The 17,902-nt window shown below is 51.4% G+C and overlaps 1 protein-coding gene across 2 annotated transcripts in view; it reads right to left on the reverse strand.

Moving 5' to 3' along the window:
* LOC114047743 (tumor necrosis factor receptor superfamily member 6-like) overlaps positions 1–17,480 on the reverse strand; it is a 28,274-nt gene extending 10,794 nt beyond the window's left edge. The window contains exons 1-7 of one of the 2 annotated variants that reach the window (XM_027868665.1): positions 17,362–17,480; positions 10,328–10,448; positions 5,231–5,356; positions 3,019–3,130; positions 1,482–1,555; positions 626–661; positions 432–540 (exon numbers count right to left, since the gene is read on the reverse strand). In XM_027868665.1, the coding sequence (XP_027724466.1) occupies positions 432–540; positions 626–661; positions 1,482–1,555; positions 3,019–3,130; positions 5,231–5,356; positions 10,328–10,448; positions 17,362–17,427 (644 nt within the window). In that variant the 5' untranslated portion in view covers positions 17,428–17,480. The remainder of the gene's footprint in view (positions 1–431; positions 541–625; positions 662–1,481; positions 1,556–3,018; positions 3,131–5,230; positions 5,357–10,327; positions 10,449–17,361) is intronic. The other variant, XM_027868666.1, reaches the window with a different exon arrangement.
* Between the last annotated feature and the right edge of the window lie 422 nt (positions 17,481–17,902).

Genomic DNA, 17,902 nt, shown 5'->3' on the forward strand with positions numbered 1-17,902 from the left:
GGGCACACCAGGGCCAGAAATCACCTCCCCTTGGCCTGAGCACTCATGCAGCTTAGCCCTGGGACGAACCACCAGTGGGGTCCCTTCCCACTCTTCTGACAAACCAGAATTCCTTTTATGTCTCTCGACAGGGGTCACTGTGTTCCTCGGGAGCCTCTCAGCCATCACCCTAAGACTAGGCACCGTGTTGAACTCTCGTGGAGCCACCTTGGACAGACGCCCTTCCTGCCCCACCAGGACCCTGCAGAGCCAAACGGGCTCAAAGTAGAGCTACCCACTTCACCTTCCAAGCCTTCCTCAGCCCCAGCAAGGGGTGGGAGCAGATGAACTTGTACAAGCTACGTTTCTGCTTGCTGCCAACAACCCCAAAACCAAGCAAGGAGGGAACGTCACGAACACTGACCCCTCCCAGCCAAAGGCCCAGCATTTACCGTTGCCGATTCCTGTAGCATCTGTAAACCCAGCAAACCACGCCAATGCCAATGCCAATGCCAAGTAAAACCCAAGGCACCGGCATGCCAACCACGTTGGATGGGCTTTCTACCAAGAGAAAAGCAGAGAATGAGCCTATGAAGGAGAGGCTAAAGGCCACCCATCCTCAGCCCATCGGTTACTTCACTCCTACCTGGGACAGTGGGCGAGTCTCCTCTGGAGGTGAAGCCTGGCAGGAGGAGAATGAACATGTCACTGTGGCTTAGTGGAAAGAGCCTTGAACTATGGTCCAGAGACCTGGGTTCAAAGCACGGTTCTCTTTTTAATGGACCATGGGGCCTTGGGATGGTGGTGCTGGTGAGCTGGAAGAGATGACTGCCAAGGCCCTTCCCGGCTCCAGGCATCACTGGGTGCTTTCTTAATGGGACCCAGACACACAGGCCTAGGGAGGAGAAGGCCCGGCCCCACCCAATGGGACGGGGGCAGCAACTTTAGAGGCGAACTTCCGACAGTTCCCCAGGCCAAGGGGGCCCAGAGCTGCTGCTGGAACTGATTCCTCTGACATGGGGGCTAAGAGCTTCCTTTCTCAGGTTCCCTACAGCACCCAGACTGACAGCCACGATCCACCTTCCTGAGGGAGCAAAGTGCCCTTTGGAGGCAGAGGACCTCAGTTCAAATCCTGCCTCAGACTTCGGGAACCTCGGGCAAATCAGGGCATCTGTTTCCTCAGTTGTCATGAAAACTGGCTTGGAGGGCCCGGCCCGTGACGCCCCCTCCGGCTGTAGGGCTTTCTAGGGACAGGAGGCGGGGACTGATGGAGGCGGGGCTTCTATCTCCTTCAGGTGTGGGCCCTCTCGCTCTGAGATTTGGGGGTGGGCAGTGCAATCAGGGTCAGGTAGGCTGGGGCTCTGGGCTTGCACAGCCACAGGGGGGCGGTAAGGCAAGGCTCGCTCTGGTCCTCTTCCCGACTGACTGCAGGGCTCCAGAGGGACACCCGTGTGCCTTCTGCCACAGAAGTGATCCACTTCCTCGTCACCTGCTCACCTTACCTGAGCCAGGCACCCCACACAGTGTGTCAGCTGTAGCGTTGCATTTTTGAAGAATCTGTGTTCCTTCTGGGCACCTGAGACCAGAGAACAGGGAAGGCTGCTGCACCCCACCTTCCCGGCCCCCTGCTTCTGGGACGATGATGCTCCACTGAGGCCCTCCCCCACCCCAGGGGCCAGAGCCCGAGGCCAACTGTCTTCCTTGAACCCAGGCACGAAGGGATGTCTCCCCCTGGCGGCTGGAACACCTTCACTTACTGCAATCCTGTATGTTCAGGGTGAGCTGGGCTGATCAAGGCGGTGGGGCCATTCAAGAGGCCCCATAGCCAAGCAACCGTGCACATCCCGGTCTCAGGCCATTCACGTCAAGCTCCGCTACAAAGTCTTCTGCCTGGCCCCTGGGTAGCTCTCCTCCCTTTCCATACTTCACCCCCTCCACACTGCCGGAGCCAGGCCCGCCCGGCTCCTCCCTGCCCCTCTCACAGACGACTTATCCATCCTCTCTGCCTCGGCAGTTCATGACCCTCGTGCTGAAGTGCTGTCCTTGGCATAGGGTCTGAACACAACACACGCTCCCTCCTCTGCAGCACCGGGTCTCCATACTAACTCCCCCTAAACCCGGGGGCCACATAAAGTCCCTCTTCTGCAGCTAAGGGAACTTCTATTAGGCCAGAAGTTAGTACTGCCATCCCATTGGCTCCAAGCCCCCAGGTAGGACATTCTCCCCATTCAAGCAGAGACTGGGCTTTCAGCTTTCATCTACATTTCTCTCTCCCCCCTGTTAGCCCCTGGCCTCTTGTTGGTGGAAGCAAAATTCAGATGACAGAAGGGCTTGGGCAGAGGCAGCCTGGCAGAGCACAGGATCTCTGGATAGACCAGCAGCTGGAGGGGCACAAGTGGGGCCCTCAGCCCAAGCCTCCTGCTCCAAAATGCAGGGGAGTCCCTGGCCCTCCCATCTCACCCTTCTCTGCCACGGCTCACTCCTATGTCCTCTCTTTCTTTTCCAATGATTTCTTGTTTTGTATTGAGAAAATGTCAATAAACCATTATCAGTGCCTGCCACATAGTAGATGCTTTTTCCTTTCCTTTCCAATGACTGCCCTGGGGAGGCCAGGTTTTTTTTTTTTGGGAGGCCAGGTCTTTTGGGGTTCCCTTCAGATGTCCTCACTCCTTTCTTTCTGCTACCACATACTTAGACTCTCTCTCCGGTTTTGAGTGCTTTCCTGCTTTCATTCCAGCTTCTCAACCAGTGACACAAACCTCCCCCCCCAATTCTCCAAACCCCACCCAATCAGAGCAGGCCTCCTCTGGCCCTTAGTTCTGATTAGTCGCTTCCATCAAGAAACCACCCCCCAACAAAGGTAACTACATTCAAATGGAATCAGACCATCCGCAATCAATGCTCCCCAAACCTTCAGGACTCACTTAAGCTCTACCTTCTCCATGAAGCCTTTCTTTCTGCACCCCTGCCCACATGCAGCCCCCCAGCCCACCCCAGCTGTGAGCATGGTCCCTCCCAAGACTAACAGAGAACACCTACCTCTCTGTGCAGCGCTGGCATATCTCACAGTCTGGGGCCTCACAATAATACTGCTCTTTACACTGGCACTTGGTATCGATACCCCCAAAACAGGGACCCAGCATCACTTGGTCTGCCAAAAATGGAGAGGTTTGGATTAAGGTAATCCCAGAGGGCTGTCGAGCCGGCCAGATGCCATCCCAAGGGGAGTATCCCCAGAACAGTAAAATGGCCAGAAGCGTGCCTTTGGCTCGCGTGGCCGGCCAGCTGGCTGGATGACCTCGGCACTCCAATACGGCAGTTGGGAGTGAGGCTTCCCACCCACACGTCAGGATGCCAGACGCTCCCCCACCCAGGAGCTGCTCTTCCAGTCTACCTGGACAAAAATGCCAGCACCCCGGGACACGCTGGCAGGATGCTGTTCACACTGAACATAGCTCTGCCAGGCCCTGAAGCACATCTACTGTCTGCTGCATCCAGCCTGCCTGTCAGCACGTGGGGCCCACCGCTCAGCTGGGCGGTCAACTGGAGAAAGCGCTAGGGCTTTCTAGAGTCAGGAAGACAACTCAGGTTCCAATCCAGCCACAGGCACTTACGAGCTCTGAGACTCTGGACAAAGTTGGGCTTGCCTCAGTTTCCTGAGAATCAAAGGAGGGATTTGTGACCTTTAAGGACCATACGAATGCTCATTCTTGCTACTGTCGTTGTTGTTATTATTACTGCCCAACAGCGGCAGGCCCTGCAGGAGGCTGTGCCCCGCTGGACCCCGGGGCCCCTCACACCAGGGCAGGGCAGGGGAGATGCCACGTGCAGCTATTTGTTATGCCCCCAATCGAGTAAATGCTTATTAAGCACTTTACAAATACCAGACCCTATGCCAAGTACTAGGGATACAAAAAGAAACCAAAAACAGTCCCTGCCCTCAGGGAGCTTACAATCTCATAGGTGAGTTTGTCGTTTCGTGGTTTCAGTCATGTTTGTCTCTTTGGAATTCCTTTTTCAGGTTTTCTTGGTAAAGATACTGCAGTGGTTTGCTATTTCCTTCTCTAGCTCACTTCACAGATAAGGAAACTGAGGCAAACGGGGTTAAGTGACTTGCCCAAGGTCGCACAGCTAGTACATGTCTGAAGCTGCATTTGACTTACATCTTCCTGACTGCCAGCCCCAGCACTCTCTCCGCTGTGCCAATTAGCTGCCCACAATAAACGAGACAATGTGTTAACAAATATATATAGTAAGCTATATATAGGATAAATAAGAAATCATTAAGAGAGGAAGGCACTAGAATCAGGAGGGGTTGGGGAAGGCTTCCTGTGGGAGGTGGGATTTTAGTTGGGACTTAAAGAAAGCCAGGGAGGTCAGCAGTCTGAGCAGAAGAGCGAATCCCAGGCATGGGGGACCACTCAATGGTTGGGTTTCCATTCCTCCCAGAAAAGGAGGAAAGGTACAGTGAGTGTGACTGGGCCTGAGGCAGTGAGGAATAGGGCAGATAACGTCCCAATTCCCATCACATGGGGTGGCCTCAGCAGCAAAGCACAGATGAGAGTCTGGGGAACGGAGCCAGGTGGACGCCCCTGGCAAGAGGTTGAGGGGAATCGGGGTCCCTCGGCCACATTCTCTGAGCCTCAGAACTAACCTTTCCCACCCAAACTTCTGGGCCTCTCTTCTCCCGTTTGGACCACTCCAGAATCAGTCCAGCTCTCACCTCTGACAGGGGAAAGGCTGAGGGGCAGGTCACATCTCAGAGGAGCAGCCTCTGTCCTGTTGCTGGTGCCCCTACTGCCCACCCTTCCTGGCACCCAGGCTGCTCCCCCAGGGATCAGGGGAATGTTACAATCAAAGGGACCTTTTTTGGACTCTTGCTGACCTTTAGCAGCTTGAAGGACAATTCAAAACTCTCCAAACCCTACCCTCAATCGCCACACACACCCCCTCCCCCTAGCCCTGATGGGTTGTTCTCTGGAGGGAGCAAGTGGGCCACGCCCGGGTGATGCTCTATGACACGTCCCTGCCCACCCAGGTCCTCTTGTCCATGGAGCCAACTCTTCCCCCCTCTCACCCTTCACATTGGACAGCTAAGGCTTAAAGCAGAAGGATGGGGACAGTGGTTTGCCCACAACGCCCAGCTCTGACTCAGAGGAGATCACTCCTCCGGACTTGGTGCCCAGGTCCTCTGGCCTGGCCTCTCTCTCCTCACGGAAGCTGTGGCTCTCCAGCTCAGCCATATACTGACCTTCTCTGCACTGGGTACACTGTCTGCAGGTATCCAGTCCATTTTTAAGGGAATATTCTCCAGGTGGGCATCTCTCACAGATTCCAAGCGTGTGGGGGGTGGTGCAGTGCTTGGAGACCCGGGTGCCTGTGTGAGGAGGTAACAAAGGTTGAAAAAGACTCAGTAGTTACAAAGAGTCAAAGAGATGGGCGTACGGAGCCAAGATGGTGGAGAAAAGACATCAACTTGCCTCAGCTCTCCCCAAAACCTCTCCAAACAACCTTAAATGATGCCTCACAACAAATTCTAGGTTGGCAGAATTTACAAAGGGATGGGTTGAAACAATATTTTAGCCCAAGACAATTTAGAAAGTCGGAAGGAAAGGTCTGTTCCACCTGGGTGAGAGAGGAATGCAGTCCAGGACAGTCAATGCCAGTGCAGACCTGGCCCTAGCAAACCAGCAGCAGGCACTGGGGACAACTGGATCAGTGGTGGCAATGGCGGTTTCCAAACCTCTCAATCTACAGTTGGTAAGGGGGTCAGACAACTGGTCAAAAGGAATTACAGGGGCAGCTAAGTGGCACAGTGGATAGAGCACCGGCCCTGGAGTCAGAAGGACTTGAGTTCAAATCTGGTCTCAGACCAGACACTTGATACCTACTGTGTGACCCTGGGCAAGTCACTTAACCCCACTGCCTAGTTAAAAAAAAAAAAAAAGTATTACAAGGGTCCCTTTGCTGGCACCTGAGGCAGGGTTCTATTGCATTGCCCATACTTGGCTTTGGGTCCCAGTCCTGGGTCTCAGTCCTAGGGCGAGGAGGAGCACGAGCACACCAGAGCTTGTGGCTGCAGAGAAGCCAGCCCCAGCTCCAGGGAGGAAAAGAGTGCTTGTGGTTGCTCAAAGAGAAGAGCACAGGCCAGGAGAGTGGTAAACACACCTCTTCCTAGTTCATGCCACCTTGGAAGAACTGAAAACTTACAGGTCCCCAGATTTACCTCTGAAAACGGCTGCACAAAAAACCTGAAGCTTGGGATGGTGCCTCCTCCACTTGGGAAGCACAGCCCCACTTTCGCGTAGAGTTAAAAGTCAAGAAATAGGATGGAAAAATGAGTAAATAGCAAAAAAAAATCTTGAATATAGAAAGTTACTCTGGTGACAGGAAGATCAAAATGTAAACTCAAAGAAGACAATAAAGTCAAAACTGCTACATCCAAAGCCTCTAAGAAAAGTAAGAATTGGTCTCAGGCCATGGAAGAGCTCAAAAACGATTTTAAAAGTCAAGTAAGAGAAGTAGAGGAAAAATTGGGAAGAAAAATGAGAATGATGCAAGAAAATCATGAAAAAGAAATCAACAGCTTGGTAAAGGAGGCACAAAAAAATACTGAAGAAAATGATATCTTAAAAAACAGACTAGGCCAAATGGTAATGGGGCACAAAACTCCAATGAAGATAAGATGCCTTGAAAAGCAGAGTTGGGGGGCAGCTAGGTGGCGCAGTGGACAGAGCACCGGCCCTGAAGTCAGGAGGACCTGAGTTCAAATCTGGCCTCAGACCAAACACTTGACACTTACTAGCTGTGTGACCCTGGGCAAGTCAGCGATTGCCTCACTAAAAATAAAAAAAAAAATTTTTAAATTAAAAAAAAAAAGAAAAACAGAGTTGGCTAAATGTAAAAGGAGGTACAAAAGCTCACTGAAGAAAATAATTCCTTAAAAATTAGAATTCAGCAAGTAGAAGCTAATGACTGCATGAGCCATCGAGAATCACTCAAACACAATCAAAAGAATGAAAAAAAATAGAGAAAATGTGAAATATCTCATTGGAAAAACAACTGACCTGGAAAATAGATTGAAAAGAGATAATTTAAAAATTATAAAACCATAATCAAAAAAAGAGCCTAGACATAATTTTCAGGAAAGTATCAATGAAAACTGCCCTGATATTCTAGAACCAGAGGGTAAAATAGAACTTGAAAGAATCCACCAATCTCCTCCTGAAAGAGATCCCAAAATGAAAACTCCCAGAAACATTGTAGCCAAATTCCAGAGCTCCCAGGTCAAGGAGAAAATACTATAAGCAGTCAGAAAAAAAACAATTCAAATAACATGGAGCCAACAGTCAGGATAACATAAGATTTAGCAGTTTCTACATTAAAGAATCAGAGAAGGAGCAGTTAGGTGGCACAGTGGATAGAGTACCAGCCCCGAAGTCAGGAGGACCCGAATTCAAATCTGGCCTCAGACCAAACACTTGACACTAGCTGTGTGACCCCGGGCAAGTCACTTAACCCCAACTGCGTTAGGAAAAAAAAAAGAATCAGAGGGCTTAGAATATGATATTCTGAAGGGCAAAGGAGCTACAAAGGATTACAACCAAGAATCACCTACCTCAGAAAATGGACATTCAATGAAATAGAGGACTTTGAAACATTCCTGGTGAAAAGACCAGAGCTGAATAGAAAATTGGACTTTCAAATACAAGACTCAAGAGAATCATAAAAAAGGTAAACAGGAAAGAGAAATCATAAGAGACTCAATAAGGTTAAACTGTTTCCATTCCTACATGGGAAAATGGTACCTGTAGCTCCTAAAAACTTTCCCATTATTATGGCAGTTAGAGGGTGTATATGTGGGGAGCGCGCATGGCTGTGAGTTGAACAAGATGGGATGGTGTCCAAAAAAGTACAAAATGAAGGGATGAGAAAGAGGAATGCACTGGGAGAAGAGGAAAGAAGAGGCAGAACTACCTAATTATCTCACATAAAAGAGGTGCAAAAAGAACTTGTACAGTGGAAGGGAAGATGTCTCAATTTTCTCACATCTCCTCCAACATTGCCACTTTCCTTTTTTTGTCACGTTAGCCGATCTGATAGGTGTGAGGTGGTACTCCAGGGCTGTTTTAATTGGCACTTCTCTAATTTAAAGCACTTTTTTCACGTGACTATAGATGGCTTCGGATTATTTTGTCTGAAAACTGCCTGTTTGTATCCTTTGACTATTTATCAGTTGAGGAATGGCTCTTATTTCTACAAATTTGACTCAGTTCTCTCTCCATTTGAGAAATGAGACCTTTATCAGAGAAATTTGCTGTAAAAATTTTTCACTGTTATGATTACTAATGCATTGTTGGTGGAGTTGTGAAATGAGTCAACCATTCTGGAGAGCAATTTGGAACTATGCCCAAAGAGCTATAAAACCGTGCATATCCTTTGACCTAGCAGTATCACTGCTAGGTCTGTAACCAAAAAGAGATAAAAAAACAAAAAGGACCCGCACGTACAAAAATATTTATAGCAGCTCTTTTTGTGGTGGCAAAGAATTGGAAATTGAGGGGATGCCCGTCCATTGGGGAATGGCTGAGCAAGTTGTGGTATATGAATGTAATGGAATATTATTGTGCTATAAGAAATGGTGTGCAGGATGCTCTCAGAAAATCCTGGGAAGTCTTACACGAGCTGACGGAAAGTGAAATGCGCAGAACCAGGAGAACACTGTACATAGTAACAGCCGCATTGTGTGATGACTGACTTTGATAGACCTAGCTCTTCTCAGCAATGCAAGGATCCAAGACAATTCTGAAGGACTTATGAAAAAGGCTATTCATCTCCAGAGAAAGAACTGATGTAGCCTGAACGCAGACTGAAGCAGACTTTTTCTTTACTTTCTTTATTTTTCTTTTGTCTACATCTTCTTTCACAACACGACTAACGTGGAAATATGTTTTGCAGGACTGCACATGTATAACGTGTATCAAATTATCAACAACAGGGGAAGGGATGGAGAGGGGAAAAGAATTTGGAACTCAAAAATTTTTTTAAATTGTTTTTTACATGTAGTTGGGGAGAAATAAAATATTAAATTTTCTAAAGAGTCTAAGACAAAATGCCACCTGGTTACAAAGCAGAAGATTCCCTTTTCAGTGTACCCAGTATACCAGTGCCATAGGTCCTCACCCCCGAAAAGAAGGGAGGGAGGTGCTTTTTGTCAGCTTTTCCCCAGGGCCAGTCCAGCTCCTTTCAATTACCCAGAAGCCCCTCTAAGATCATTGCTCCTCCCCACTGATGCTGTTGGAAGCCCTCCTGACTCCGCTTGCCTCACTTTACATCAGGTCTCCTTCCTCTTCCCAGGCTTCTCTCTCCTCTTCCTACTTGTATCCTCCCCACCTTCTAGTAGCAGTCTGTTTAAAAAGCTCTAATCAACATGCCTAGTCCTTAGGCACCACAAAAAAGATGGACTGCTGTGGGACCATCACCGTCTCCTGTGTCTGGGGAGCTTCTTGCTACCCTGCCCCCGCTGGGGTTTAGGCCCATCATTGGGAGGGAGCTCTGGGTCACAGGATCTGTAGGGAGAGCTCAGTGATCAAATTCCACCCAGAAATCCAGCACACCCTCACCACGTCCCATCCCCAGCAGCACCTCTTCTGTCCCTGTTCTTGTCTTCCCATACGTTCTCCAATATCACAGCCAGACTGAGAAAGACTTGGAAGACCAAACTGACCAGTTTACAGATCTTCCTAAGGGCAATAGGTAGCCACAGAAGCTCCTTGAGCAGGTTAGGTTTGGGCATGATCAGATCTGTGGAAGATGGATTGGAGAGGGGAGGAAATGAAGACACCTCAAGCCGCCAGAAGAAATCGATTGCAGTGAGTCAAGCGAGAGGTGGCGAGGTCTGAAGGAGGGCAGAGGAGGGGGCTTCAGGCGGTGTGGAGAAGGAAGAAGGGAGCGGCCATCCCTAAAAGCAGGGGTGGGCATTTCCTCCCCAGGTTTAGAGAAGGGTCCGCACCAATGCAGAAGAGGGAGGAAAGAGGCATGGAGAGTTCAGTGAGCAGCGCCTTGTGGAGCCTGGATGGACCAAAGGCTGCAAATGCCAGGCTGAGGAGTTGGTATTTTCACCTAAAGGCAGTTGGGAGCTGCTGAACGTATTAGAGCAAAGGGACTGAGAACAGCTGGGGTGCCTTACCCCAGGCACGCGTTAAGCCTGGACAGCCTTTGAAAACTTCAATGAGTGCTAGAAACTGCCAGACTGATTGGAAGCCTCCAGAGGCCACGGGAGAGGACAGCTGGACAGCAGGGTCGGGGTGAGGCAGCTCAGTGACAAGGGAGGGAGGGAGTCCCTCACCTGTTGGGCAGTACAAGCAGCAGCGGTCTTCATGCCAGTATTCCTTTTTAAAGGCACAGGTGCTCCCTGGTGCTCTGTCATCTCTATTGAACAGCAGGGTTGACTTTGGTTTTCTCATAACCTGGAAAGAGACGAGATCTTTTCAAGATAAAGAAAGTCTGAAGGCTGCTCTCCTCCCTTGAAGTCCTGCACATCTGCCTAAAATGGGCATTTTTTGGCATTATTTTTTTTTTAGAGGGTCTCAACTTGCCAAGGATCCCTTCAGTTTCCAGGAGCTTCCCCAAGCCAGAGGCTGGCTCAGGCCACAGGATCCTTTTCTCCTCTGTGACTAATGCCTGGCTCACTCATCAGGCTCACTCACCACCAGCCTCTGCTCTGGTTTAGGCTTTTGTGCATCTCTGGAGGATCGAAGAGATTGGCCTTGGTGGGCTGGCCAAGCAATGCCAAGTATGGCACCAAAGCCCAGCCAGGCTGGCACAGAGACCAGAAGGTCCAGCCAAGGGCTGTGACCACAGACGGGGTAGGTAGGTGGCTCCCAGGAACACAAGCCTCAAAGGCACTCATTGTAGTTCACAGCATGTGAATAGATGGAGTTCCGAGAGAAGGCCCCGGTCACACCAATGTAGACAAGCGTGTGGGGGGAAGTTCTTCCTCCCCAACCTTGCTTCATGCTCTTACTGTTTTGGGCACCTCTGATTCCGTTAGAGGGGAAAGTCCCTTTACCTTGGCGTGGGAGCAGCTCCCTTGGAACTTAGTGCCTGTGGGCATCGAGGGCTTAAGAGGCCTGCCCCACATCTTAGATGGTAGGTAGGGGTGGACAGACTTGAACCCAGGACTTCCTGATGCCGAGGGCAGCCCCCACAGGGTAGCTGTCCCACCCTGCCTCTCACTTCAGGAGATCTAGAGGCCAAAAATGGCATCACCAGACCAAGCTGGGGATGAACCCCCGACAACCTAGGAGGTAAGTGCTATTGAGTCTGTGTCTCAGATTGCTTTAGCCACGAGGGAGAATTTACATCTTCCACATAAGAGGCAGCTAGGCGGCCCAGTCAATAGAGCACCAGCCCTCGAGTCAGGAGGACCTGAGTTCAAATCCAGCCTCAGACACTTACTATCATGTGACCCCGGGCAAGTCACTTAACCACCCCCAAAAAATAACTCCAATGACAACATCAACTCCCAGATCAGTAGGGACTTACGGTTTATTTACTTAATTATTTAAAAAAAAATTTTTTTTGAGTAGGCAATGGAGTTAAGTGACTTGCCCAGGTTCACACAGCTATTTGGTGTCATGTGTCTGAGGCCAGATTTGAACTCAGGTCCTCCTGAATCCAGGACCGGTGCTCTATCCACTGTGCCACCTAGCTGCCCCACTTAAGGTTTATAAACCAGAGTCCTCCCAATACTTCTGAAATGTGGGAGTACATGTTTGATTATGCCCATTTTACAGATGTGCAAAGTGAGGCTCAAAGAGATTAATTCACTTGCCCAAGGTCACAGGGTTAGTCAAGTGTTTTGGAACCCAACTCCAATTCACTTTCTCCATTAGACTAGAGTAAGCTCCAGGCAAGACTCCCCTACTTGTGGAAGCTGAGTCTTCAGTGCTTAGGGGCAGGCTCTAGAACGTGGAGGACAGCACTCCAGGGACCTCAACTGTCCTCCACCCCTGCTTTTCCAACCACATGCCAATCTAATCCGAGAAGTGGATTGGGGAAGGTCTCCTATGACCACCTCTTTATCTGCCAGGTCCCCTGTCCCAAGTGTGGGTGCTCCAAGGCCAAGATTGGGGCATCTCCTCTCCTCTCTCCACACTCTCCTGAGGATTTTACGCCTCTAGGCAGACAGTCCCCAAAGCTTTATGGCCAGCCCAGATCTCTGTCCTTTGCTCCAGTCATCTTCCGGATTGACAACCCCACCCAGATGTCTCAGGGATATGGCAGACTCAAGATGTCTGAGAAGGGACTCAGCTTTTTCTGGATCTCACTCATTTCAGAGGACCGTTATCCATGGCTCGTCAGCTTCCTCCATCCCTTGGGCCCTCCACAATCCAACCACGAGGCAAAAACCCTCAGACCCCCGAGAAGCCACAGTGCAAAGAAACCCTCTGAATGGGAGAAAGGTCAGAAATCCTTCAACCTACTGGACCTCAGAACATTTTCATTGACTGGGGACTTTAAGCGATGTTAAAATGAGCCTGTCCCCTTTGCTCTGACTTTTTGATGTGGCTTAAATTTCTGCTTCCTGGGCATCTGATGATTTTCACACCCGGATGTCCCACCAGACATGGGCAAAACAAGAACCATGTCCCCTATAGTTCATCTTCCATGGTGCCTGTGAGGAATGGGCAAGGTAATTTTTGCCCTCTTTCAGTGGGGCCTCTCTGTGGGGGCATGGCCAATGCCAGCTCCCCCTCCAATTTCCAGGGATGGGGAGGAAGGGGTCCTCTCGCCACCCCAACCCTGCCCCAGGCAGTGACAACTGCCAAGTCCTCAGCACAGGGTCATAACAGCACCTCGTGTACGCCTGGGGAAGCCCAAGACTGGAGCTCAGGTCTCTGGCTGCTGATTCTGTATTTCCTTCCCCAGCGCCTTCGGTGAGTAGCTGGGGCACACCCCCTCCCCCCCAAAAAAGAGCAGGATTCTATACCTTAAGAGATGAGAGAACCATACCCTGGTTGGGCAGAAAAGGGGGGCTGCTCAGGCAATACTGATCCAATGAACACGAAACATATATTCAGATGTTCCACAAGATTCCTGGAGGTCCTCACTTCCCCAGAGAGTCAGTGTTAGAGGAAGGGGCTGCTGTTTCATGTTTCAAGCATTTGTTAATGGTTCTCAAGGAGTCTTTGGTGTTTTAAGCATTTCTTCTACTGTGAAGGAAATAAATAGCCTTCCTATACTGGATGGATACTTACTGCTCCAGATGGGGAGTCAGAAGACCTGATTTCAAATCCAGCCTCAGATACTTACTAACTGTGTGACCCTGGGAAAGTCACTTAACTTTTGTCTGCCTTAGGCTCCTCATCTATAAAATGGGGATAATAATAGCCCCTCCCTCCCAGGGCTGTTGGAAGGATCAAATGAGATCAAATTTGTAAGGTGCTTAGCACAGCCTGGCACATAGTAAACACCATATAAATGTTGTTATTAAACTATAACCAACATGTGTTAAGTACCTACTGTGTGCTAATAGCTGGCCATTCAAAGAGGTCAAACAAACCAAAAAATCTAGCCACCGCTATCACTGAGTGCACAGTTAAAGGAAGGGCTCCCTCTTGGGGAAACCCTAGACCTGAGCCATCCTTAAACTTTGTTGTCAAGATTTTCCAAGAGGATCTCCTTTGGGGTGAGGCAGTGAGTAAGAATGAATGATTCTCGATTCCCTCTCTTTGGGGTCAGACACCCCCACTCTCCCCAGGACTGAACCTTCAGGTCTGCATGAATCCTGAGACTAGGGTCCTTTGGTGGTAAGGACGGCATGTCACCAATGCTTTGGGCTATGCGTAACACACATCTATCTTGTATTTACTTATCTGTGAACACGATTTCCCCCAGTACAGCGTTCCTTGCACTGACTTTTTGAATGTCTCTCCCGTGCCCAGCACAGTATCTGACACACTGTAGGTACTTAACACACATCTGTTGACCGACAACACCACCAGGGGATGTCCTCCCTCCATCCTGAGATTTTGCCTTTGCATAGGTTAACCATTTAGATTCTCCACGTACATCACCGGTCCTTCAGAAAAGACTGGGAGAGAATTGTCCACTGGCATCCATTGTCCAGCTCAGCAATATGCTCCCCATCCTCAGCATTCACTATCCCAGGGACATGTGGCAGAAGGAGAGGAGATAATAGAGCGAGAGGCAGTGGGAAAAGTTCTGAACTCGGGACTTACAGTGTGATCCTATTCAGTGAGGCTCCGTCTGTTCAGGTAGTGACCACTAGGTGTCACTGTTGAACAAAGTTGATCCCAGAACTCTCCTAGTCCCAGCAACAAGCCTTGACTAGGTGCCTACTATGTGTCAGGCACTGTGCTAAGCCTTAGCTGGGGATACAAAGAACGGCCCGACAGACAGCCCCTGCCCTCAAGGAGCTCACAGTCTAATGGAAGAGACAACATGAAAATAATCTGTGCAAACATGCTACGTCCAGGAATGAAGGGGATTCAAGAAAGGCTTCCTATAGAAGGGGGGATTTTAGCTGGGCCTAGAAGAGATCCAGGGAAGCCAGGAGGAAGAGATGAAGAGGGACAGCATTTCAGGAGGGGGGGAGGGGGGGAGAGAGCCCAGAGATAGAGGCAAGAGAATGGGGGGCAGGGTGCTGACCTGGAGAGACCAAGGGCTTGAGGGACCGGAGGTTACCAGGATGAAGAAGGAGGTTTGCTGTTTTATTTCCTCCTAGGAATCTGGGTGAAACTGTCTCCCCTGGGATCAAGTGTGGCTACAGCCAAGAACTTGCTTTCTAGCCTAGCAATGAAATGCCCTTGTCTCCTAATGGACTTCTTTTTCTGCTATTTTAGGGAGCTTAAAGATGCAGATCAAGAAAATCACAAATAGAGCTTCTGAGCCCCAGATGAGAAATGAAGTCGAATCCCTAGAACAGAGCCTGGTCCCTGGGACACATCGGTACTTTGGTGTCCGCCAGAGAGTTACTGGAGGCTTCATTTCCCCATTCTAGGTGCAGAATACAAAATAGGCATTAAATACAAACATTCACGGCCATGGATTCATGTATTCTTATATAAAGCGAAAATCAAGACAGAGACAAAGCTGATACTCTAAGAGCCCAGCTCCCCTGGGGAGGGCCAAAGCAAAATGCTTTCCTACAGCCAGGCAGGCCCAAGGCTCAGAGCACCCAGTGGAGTAGCGGCTGGAGTGTGGGCTGGGTAATAATGATAAATGCTGCTGCTGCTGCCTCATTCAAAAAGCCCTTTAAGGTCTGCAAACAGTGCTGCAAGCATCATTACAGCTTCACAACACTGACAGGAAGGACTAGGCCCTCTTATCATCCCCATTTTACAGGTGAGAAAACTGAGTCTCAGACTACTGAAGTGACTTGCCCAGGATGAGTGGATGTGTCAGGGACAGAACTTAAACTCAGGCCTCCTGAGGACAATCTGCTTCTCAATCTGCTCCAGCATGCTGCCTCTTCCAATCCAAAGCTATAAGAGCAAAAGCCATTTCCCATCAGATTAATGGTATCATGCAAACTCTAAGAATAAACACTTAGCACTTCAAAGTTCATGCCTTCTCGTTTCATCCTCGCACTTATCCTGGGAAAGAGGTGCTATTATTATCCTCATTTTACAGATAAAGAGATTAAGGAAGAGGGTAAGTGACTTGCCCAGAGTCTCACAGCTAGTAAGCTAAGGCTAGGTTGGATTTGAACTCAGGTCTTCTGTGCACTTCAGTGCCCCATAGCTGTCATAGAACAAAAAGTTCTGAAAGAAAAACTGTGAATTGTTGTGTAAGGGAAATATTAGGATCTCGGATTTATAAGTGGATAGAACTAATTCCACAAGGCTTAGTTGAAATTCACTGGCCTAGCAGAACTACACGTACTACAATCTCTAAGTCGCCGGTTGTTGAACACATCTGAGCTGACTTCCCTGCCTCTGGAAGTCCATGAAGCTGCCTGATACCCTGCTATGTTCAGCAGCAGTAAATATCACTTTGATCTGTTTTCCCTTTCCATCTGATACACTTCATAATTTAATGAGATTGGGGGGGGGAGCTTGTGAAAGGACAGCCAGAGACTCAGAGTCATTGGGTCGAAGAGGATGCACTGGGGAGTAAAGTGCAAAAAATCCAGAAAGCCAGGAGGTGGCTGGGTGAGGAAGGGCTTTGAACGCCAGAGGATGCCAGAGGAGCACCCAGCGACGCTCCTGCTTTGAATGACCCACGTTCCGTTTTTCTCACACCGAGTTTGAAGATGTGCCACTGGAAGCGCTGACTCCCTCTTCTCCGAAAGCGGCCAAGGTTTCCAACCCGGCCCCTCGTCGACTCTGGCAGTCTGCGGGGGGGGGGGGGGGGGGGGGGGGGGGGGTTTTTGGGGGGGGGGGGGGGGGCTGGGGCTCCTGGGAAGGTGGGGGATGGGGGGTTTTAGTGAGGGGTGAGCTCGAGAAGGCACAGAGGTCAGGACTAAAATGGAGTGGGGGGCTTCCCAAGCGCCGGTCCGCAGGAGGCTAAGAGGCTCTCCCCTCCCCACAGCGGGCACCCAGGCCGCCCCTCCTCCTGCGCCCCTCCCCACTTCACGCTGCTCTCAAGAAAGTTAGGAAAGGACCCTGCCTTCTCCCGATTGCCATGCACCCGCTCCCACTGGAGAAGGAGGAGGAGGATTGCGGCTGATACCATGCATTCGCCTCACACACACTCACTCACACACGCGCACACACACGTACACAGGAGGAGGGGGAGGGGGAGGAGAGGACCTGGAGGTCTAGGGGGACGAGGGAGGAGGGGGAGGGGGAGGGGGGAGCCTCCAGGTGGCCGCGTCAGGCCGGACTGTCCCCCTGAAGGCAGTAGATGGAAGCGGGCAGCGGAGCCCGGCGGCTGATACCATGCATTCGCCCCACCTCACACACACTCACTCACGCGCACACACACACACTTACACAGGAGGAGGGGGAGGGGGACGAGGGGGATGAGGGGGGAGGGGGGCGAGGGGGGAGGGGAGGAGGGAGCCTCCAGGTGGCCGCGTCAGGCCGGACTGTCCCCCTCAAGGCAGTAGATGGAAGCGGGCAGCGGAGCCCGGCGGCTGATACCATGCATTCGCCCCACCTCACACACACTCACTCACTCACGCGCACACACACACGTACACAGGAGGAGGGGTGAGGGGGACGAGGGGTGAGGGGGTGAGGGGAGGAGGGGGGAGGGGGAGGAGGGGGAGGAGGAGGGAGTAGGGGGACGAGGGGGGAGGGGGGCGAGGGGGAGGGGGAGGAGGGGGCGGTGGGAGTCTGTCCCCTCCGAGTCCGGGAAGGCTCTGCACCAGCCAGCCCAGGCGGCCAGGCAGGGACGGGGAAGACTTACTCGCGCCCGGCCAGAGGCCAGGATCCACGCCAGGACCAGGACCAAAGTCAGGGCTCGGTGTGGCATGGGCTTCCTCAGTGGCTCTCTCGGTGAGCGCACGCACCGGGGACGAGGAGCCGCCGGCTAGGCAGCGGCTTATAAAGGGCGGAGGCGGCGTCGTCCCATCCCGGCGGTCCAGTCCATTCGCTGCTCTGCCGGCGTCTCGTGACCGCGGTGCCCACGCCGATGTGGGCCGAGGCCGGACACGCCTCCCGACACCTCCTCTTCGCGGAGGCGGGCGGGGCCGGGCGCTCCTGATCTGAGCGCGAGAATGGGGAAGAGGTCCCCTGGGACCGAAAGCTCCTCCGGCCCCGCCGGACGGCTCCGAGGCCGTTGTCCGCTCGGAGTCTCCCCGCGGAGAGGCTGCGGGGAGGACCCCGCGCGATAACGAAACTCCGGCGGAGACGGGCCGGCTCCCGAAGCCCTTGTCCGGTCGGTCCTCCGCGGAGGCCCCGAATGCGACCCTCCCGGGACGCCCACGTATCTGCCCAGAACGTCCCCA

The sequence above is a fragment of the Vombatus ursinus genome, unplaced genomic scaffold (genome assembly GCF_900497805.2).
Source record: "Vombatus ursinus unplaced genomic scaffold, bare-nosed wombat genome assembly UNPS02014790.1, whole genome shotgun sequence".
Classification (NCBI taxonomy): Eukaryota; Metazoa; Chordata; class Mammalia; order Diprotodontia; family Vombatidae; genus Vombatus; species Vombatus ursinus.